At 54.4% G+C, this 6,923-nt stretch overlaps 1 protein-coding gene across 3 annotated transcripts; it reads left to right on the forward strand.

The window, feature by feature from the left end:
• The first annotated feature begins 1,391 nt into the window (after positions 1 to 1,391).
• MFSD5 (major facilitator superfamily domain containing 5) lies at positions 1,392 to 3,901 on the forward strand. 3 transcript variants are annotated; one of them, XM_060024860.1, is made up of 2 exons: positions 1,392 to 1,474; positions 2,173 to 3,901. In XM_060024860.1, exon 2 carries the CDS (start codon positions 2,191 to 2,193, stop codon positions 3,541 to 3,543), a length of 1,353 nt encoding a protein of 450 aa, XP_059880843.1. In that variant the 5' UTR covers positions 1,392 to 1,474; positions 2,173 to 2,190; the 3' UTR covers positions 3,544 to 3,901. The 3 variants fall into 3 exon arrangements, with proteins under 3 accessions (XP_059880843.1, XP_059880844.1, XP_059880842.1); XM_060024861.2 differs by lacking the exon at positions 1,392 to 1,474 and adding an exon at positions 1,515 to 1,574; XM_060024859.1 differs by lacking the exon at positions 1,392 to 1,474 and adding an exon at positions 1,611 to 1,801.
• Positions 3,902 to 6,923: the final 3,022 nt, after the last annotated feature.

The following is a 6,923-nucleotide window of genomic DNA, read 5'->3' on the forward strand; positions in this document are numbered from 1 at the left end:
ATTCATCTACAGCAGTTGGCCCAGGACTTAAGACAGAACTTAGGTACATAATAACTGTTTGATAAGTGTTACCAGCCAATAAAGACCAGCATTTTTTAGAGTAGTTTACACGTATTAACTTATTCCTTCATTTATTCATCAAATATTTATTGAATGTTTTTATGTACCATTAACCATTTTAAGTACTGGGAATACAAGTGAACAAAACAGATGAAAATCTGTAGGGAGAAGAAATAGTAAATAAGCAAAATATATAGTGTGCCAGATGGTGTTAAGTGCTATGGAGAAAATGCAGCAAAGGAGACTAGAGAGTTGGTAAGGAAGCAGGTAGATTACTGTGGCAGAGGTGGTGGTGTTTTTTCTTTTTTTTCTTTTTTTTTTTTTTTTTTTATTTTTTTTTGGTGGTGTTTTTTCAAACAGGTTGGCCAAGCAAGGCCTCTCTGATAAGGTGACACTTGAAGACAGAACTGCAGGGGCTGAGGGAGGGAACCATGTGGATATCTGGGAGAAGAACCAGAACTTTACAGGGCACAGTGTGCAAAGGCCCTGGTGGTAGACAGTATAGATGGAGGAGGCGTAGGAAGGAGAATGGTAGGAGATAAGGTCAGAGATGTAGCAGTGGAACAGGGGACAGAGGGTTTTGTAGGCCATTATAGTGATTTTGGATTTTATGCTTTGTGAGATGGGAAGCCATTGGAGGGTTTTGAGGAGATAATACTAGGCTGGAAAGAGTTTAAATAATCTTTCCAAAGTAACACAGCTGGTAAGTGGCAGAGGGTGGGCATCCGGCTCCAAGGCTGAAATTCTTAACCCTTAACTGCCACTGAACTTCAGCCTTTTTTCTTTGGGCGCTGCCCTCCTATGACTGCCGACCAAGAAACTGGGACACTGAGAAGTCATATGGCTTGCCCGAGGCCACAGGGCTGGGATTTGAGCCTTGGCCGTCTGCAAACCAAAGTCCAAGTCCTTTACACCACACTGCCTCCCTCAGGTGTCTGGGCCATACTGACTTCTGGCCTGGAGGTCACTACTCTGGGAGAGGAGGGAAGCGAGGAGCCTGTCTCGGCTTGGGGCGGCGATGTTCCTCAAGAAGCTCGAGCGTCAGCTCTGCGGTACTGCTGGCATTTTCCCAGACACAGCTGCGCTCCCTAACCCAGGGCACGGACAAAGAGACAGAAACTGTCTTTACTTCCACGGGGCCCCGTAGGTATCCAGGAGTCGAAGGAGCGGGTGTCACGGGAGGGCAGCGGACAGGGCCAAACCCGGAGCAGCGACCACCAGCGCCTCCCGTTGAGCCCCAGCAGGCGTCCGGAGCTCAGCGCCCCGGTTGGGGCAAGAGGGCGGAGTAGGGGCGGGGTTTGAGCGCCGCGCCCCCGTCACGTGACGGGACCCATCATGGCTGCGGCCAGAGGGCTCCCAGGCTCCCGGAAGCAGGCTGTGAGGGGCGGGCGCGCTGGGGGAACCCGAGCCGGAGGTAGAGCGGGCAGAGCGGGCAGGGCGGGCAGGGCGGGCAGGGCGGCCGGGCGGCCTGGAGCCGGGCGTGTCCGGAGCGTCCCCGCAGACCGGGGCAGCAGGTGAAATGGTGTCTGGGCGAGGCGCGAGCGGATGTGGCGGCGCTGGGCAGGGACTAGGGGGCGCATTGTGTGTGTGTGGGGGGGTGCCCTGACCTGGAGGAGGGAGAATCTGAGATGCACGCGCGTGACCCAGAAGCAACTCGAGAGGCCCGCGCGGGCGGTGGGGATGCCCGGGACAGATGACGAGACATTGAGGGCAAAAACGGGCTCCCCAAAGAGGATGGGAGGTAACAGAAGGAAGTATTGTATGCATAAGCTACTGTGGAAGAGGGCAGCAGCCCCTTAACTGCAGGGCTGGAATTAGTGAAGGAACTCCCTCTCTGCTATACCAGGCAAGGATGGGGCGAATGCTCAATCTTCTCCCCTCTCCCACCCCTTCCCTGCCGCACAGTGTCCTTGGAGACCGCTCTGGTGGGCCACTTCTGCCACCCACCCAGCTGGTCCTTCTGGTCTGAGCTCCGGGGGAGTGGAGTTGAGGGGTGGGGAAGTGCAGGTGGCAGTGGGGGTTGGGTGGAGCTGCCTTCTGCTTAGACACGCAGCTCCTTGACGGCGCTATCCGGGCAATGGATGTGACTCTGAAGCCCCGTTCTCTCCCTAGGTCTTCCGGGGGCCGGCCATGCTGGTGACTGCCTACCTTGCCTTTGTGGTCCTCCTGGCCTCCTGCCTGGGGTTGGAGCTGTCAAGATGCCGGGCTAAGCCCTCTGGAAGAGCCTGCAGCAATCCCTCCTTCCTTCGGTTTCAACTGGACTTCTATCAGGTCTACTTCCTGGCCCTGGCGGCTGACTGGCTCCAGGCCCCCTACCTCTATAAACTCTATCAACATTACCACTTCCTGGAGGGACAAATCGCCATCCTCTATGTCTGCGGCCTTGCCTCCACAGTCCTCTTTGGACTGGTGGCCTCCTCCCTTGTGGATTGGCTGGGTCGCAAGAAGTCTTGTGTCCTCTTCTCCCTCACTTACTCTCTCTGCTGCTTAACCAAACTCTCTCAGGACTACTTTGTGCTGCTGGTGGGCCGAGCACTTGGTGGGCTGTCCACAGCCCTGCTCTTCTCGGCCTTTGAGGCCTGGTACATCCACGAGCATGTGGAACGGCATGACTTCCCCGCAGAGTGGATCCCGGCTACCTTTGCCCGAGCTGCCTTCTGGAATCACGTGCTGGCTGTAGTGGCAGGTGTGGCAGCTGAGGCCGTGGCCTGCTGGATGGGCCTGGGGCCTGTGGCACCCTTTGTGGCTGCCATCCCTCTCTTGGCTCTGGCTGGGGCCTTGGCCCTCCGTAACTGGGGAGAGAACTACGGTCGGCAGCGTGCCTTCCCCAGGACCTGTGCTGGGGGTCTGCGCTGTCTCCTGTCGGACCGTCGTGTGCTGCTGCTAGGCACCATTCAGGCCCTGTTTGAGAGTGTCATCTTTATCTTTGTCTTCCTCTGGACGCCTGTGCTGGACCCACATGGGGCCCCGCTGGGCATCATCTTCTCCAGCTTCATGGCAGCCAGCCTGCTCGGCTCTTCTCTGTACCGCATCGCTACCTCCAAGAGGTACCACCTTCAGCCCATGCACCTAGTCTCCCTCGCTGTCCTCATCGTCGTCTTCTCCCTCTTCATGTTGACCTTCTCTACCAGCCCAGGCCAGGAAAGTCCAGTGGAGTCCTTTATAGCCTTCCTCCTTATCGAGTTAGCCTGTGGGCTGTACTTTCCCAGCATGGGCTTCCTGCGGAGAAAAGTGATCCCTGAGACAGAGCAAGCTGGTGTCCTCAACTGGTTCCGGGTGCCCCTGCACTTACTGGCCTGCTTGGGGCTTCTGGTCCTCCATGACAGCGATCGCAAAACGGGCACTCGGAACATGTTCAGCATCTGCTCCGCCGTTATGGTGATGGCTTTGCTGGCGGTGGTGGGGCTCTTCACCGTGGTCAGGCATGACGCTGAGCTGCGGGTGCCCTCACCCACCGGGGAGCCCTATGCCCCTGAGCTCTAATCCTGTTCCAGGACGAGGGAGCTGGGATGGACCCTTGAATCCCACCTCTCCAGGGCTGTACAGATCTCTCTGTGACTTTGCGACTGTCTGGCCCCTCATCCTGTCCTGGGGCCCCTCCTGCCAGTGCTTTGGGTTGGGAAGCACATGGGGGTGATGGCCCGGAAAGAAGATGCCAAAAGTTGCCTCTGTGTCACTCTCTTCCCCCTTTCTACTTAAAAATAAACACTTTTAATTGATCATCGATTTGATTTACTCATCCTCACCTGTACCCACCTCAGTAGTTCTGGTGAGACGGCAGCTGGAGGTTGTGAGGTGAGAGGTGGGGTTACCAGCAGAAGGTTTGTAGTTCTAGCCTCTCTAAGACTGCCTCCAGGGCTTCCCTGGTGGCGCAGTGGTTGAGAGTCCGCCTGCCGATGCAGGGGACGCGGGTTCGTGCCCCGGTCTGGGAAGATCTCACATGCCACAGAGCAGCTAGGCCCGTGAGCCATGGCCGCTGAGCCTGCGCATCTGGAGCCTGTGCTCCGCAACGGGAGAGGCCACAACAGTGAAAGGCCCGCGTACCGCAAAAAAAAAAAAAAAAGAAAAAGAAAAAAGAGCCTAAGACTGCCTCCAGCTTAAACTGAGAGCTGTGGAATTGCCTCTCAACAGAAATGGGTGGGAAATGCCTGAGGCCCCTAGATCCTCTATATCTTGTTACTCTGGGGTCAGGCACCCTCCCCGTTGCCAAGCAAACACCTTGCTCCACATGCAGGGTGAGGCAGTCTCTGGAGCATATGGGGTGGATGCCCATGCCTCTGAGCAAAGATTCCAGGGGCTTGAGCTGCGTCTGTGACCACCCCTTGGGGCAAATCCGGAGCCTTCCTTCAGGAACAAGCTTGCAGCTCAGCACATGTGTGCTGTCTGCCTTCTGCCTCTGCGGCTGTAGAGGCACCATTTGTCCAGCATCACCGGGGTCCACCAGCTCCTGTATCCTTGCATGAAACCCAAGTGAAGGGCTGCCAGGGAGAGAGAGCAGTGAATGGATGAGGGACTGGGATCTTGTCTGTACCTGACTCTTCCCCACCCAGAGTGAGTGAGGGTGAGGGAGCCATCAGGGCAGGAAACAGTACCAGTGGGAACACCAGTTCTGTGAGCCCCTCCCTGCCTCACCTCCGATTGTATCTGCCTTTCCTCCTCCCACCCAAACCTGGGCTTCTCAGGGGAAGCAGAGCCAGCAGTTAAGAAGGGTGGGGATGGAGGGAGGGTAGGCCCAAGGGTGTGTCCTGGAATGTGCTTGAGGTGGGCATGAGGGACCTACCTGTCTGGAAAAGAGGTTGATGACCTTTCCGTGGGTCCTAGACTACTTCCCAGACAGGAAGACGCAAGACTTTCCAAGAGCTGCAGGTCCAAACCTGTGTGGCGAGATAGTATCACCTGGTGTAGGAGGAATGTGGGGTGGATGTGCTCCTGCAGGGTGAGGCCACGGGGGAGGGAAGAGTGGTGGTCTCAGCTCCCTAGTCAGACAAGGGAAAAAACACGTTCCCCCACCCAGCCTGCAGGGAATAGAAGTTGAGGTTAAGTATGAAAAAACAGGTATCTTTTCCTTCCCCCATCTTGAGGCTAAAACAGAGTCTGCTGCAGTAACTCCACTTCCCCTTTCTGCCCTGTGGAGCTGGACCTCGATGTACTTTAGTTATTTGTAGACTTTCCGTCTCTCTCTACCACAGTATGATCTCCTTGAAGACAGGAGGAAATTGTGTCCTATTTGCCCTTGCCTCCCCCATATATACACACAAGTGGGGGCTTGGCCCGTGGCTGTGCTCAGTAAATGTCTGGAGAGGAGACAGGCTAGCTCACACGTGGCTTTTCAAGAGCCGCCCATTTGGGAAATCTATTAGACTAGAATCCAGAGCCTAGTTAATGATTTGTTGTTTTGGATGACAGTAATTGTTTACTGATGGAAGCATGAGGGGGCCCCATATTCCTAAGTGATAGGGAAATGGGGGGGTAGAGGAGACAGACTAATGAGTTTCCCTTAGCTTCGTCCCTGCGGAGCTTTCTTCAAAGGAGCTGGTAGCAGATAGAGTGGGGAGGGTTCTTCTTGTCAAGACTCATCGGGTGTGAAGAGCTCACAGGCATCTTAGAGATTGTCCAGTCAGCCTTAAACATATTTTTATTGAGCACCTACTATATGCCATGCACTGTATTGCTAGGTGCTGGTGAAATTTTTTACCCAAGAGGAAAACCCACTTAAAGGGCATGTAGCAAGTGGATGGCAAAGCCAAGGCCAAACCTTGCCTCCTGCTGTCTGCGCAGTACCCCTTCTATATGGCATGTACTGACTCTGTCCCCTGGGTCTTCACCTACCTGCCTTTCCCCCTCTAGCCCTCTTCCCTCCTCCTGAGCCCTGTCCCTGGAGAAGGGCAAGAGTGTGGGAGCACTTAGCCGTGGCCACCTGGCCCACCTTTGGATATTTACCCATATGGGGCAAATGAGGGATTGCTTCACCAGGCGCATGCTGCCTGCAAAACGCCGCTTGTGATGCCTTGCTGAGAGGCAGCAGAGGGAACTGGTGAAGAGCATGGAGTCAGAGCCTGACTGCCTGGGTTCAACTTTGTGCCTCAGTTTCCTCATCTATAAAATGGGGATGATGGTGTAGTTTCTACTCCTAGGGCTCATGTGAGGATTAAATTAAGCACTTAGAGCAGCAGTTGGCCCCCAGTGTAAGTACTATATAAGTGTTTGCTTTCATATTTTATTGTTTAACTTTTTCAATCCAGCTGAGCCTAGCCAGATTTGGGTGTGAGAATGAGTGGATGGGACTGTAATGGGGTGTAGGACTTTCCAACCCATCCCAGTGGTTGGGTGATTCCCAGCAGTGTTTATCCTTGGTCCCGGCCCAGAGAGCAGGATCAAGCTGAGAAGCCTTCTTCTTTGGGGTATGTGAGCAGCTGAGGAGGGTGTCAGTGTGTTCCACTTGAACTCATTTCCTCTTCCTCAAGTGGGAAGGTCAGCTTGGTGTCAGACTTGATACACACCACCATCTTTCACTAAGAGAGGCTCCTGATTTTCTGACTTTCCATCCAGCTGGATATATAATTATTTTATTTGGAGCATTTAAGTGATCCTGAGGAGAACAGAAACAGCCCAAGGAACCAGGAGCCAATGGACAAGAAGGCAGGAGGACTGGGTCATGAGGACAGTACTGCGTTCTGAGGCTGGAGAATGACCTCTTCCTGGAAATTCAGTCCCTGCTCAGGGAGGGGAATGGCTACCCCCAGTGAATAGCCATGACCCTTTGGCTGGGTCTAGGTTCCACTCCCCAACACACTTTCCCTAACCCCAATCCTGTGGTTCTCCTTGTTGCTTTTATTATTTTTTGCCACCACTTCCCCACAGAA

Source organism: Delphinus delphis, chromosome 11 (assembly GCF_949987515.2).
Source record: "Delphinus delphis chromosome 11, mDelDel1.2, whole genome shotgun sequence".
Classification (NCBI taxonomy): Eukaryota; Metazoa; Chordata; class Mammalia; order Artiodactyla; family Delphinidae; genus Delphinus; species Delphinus delphis.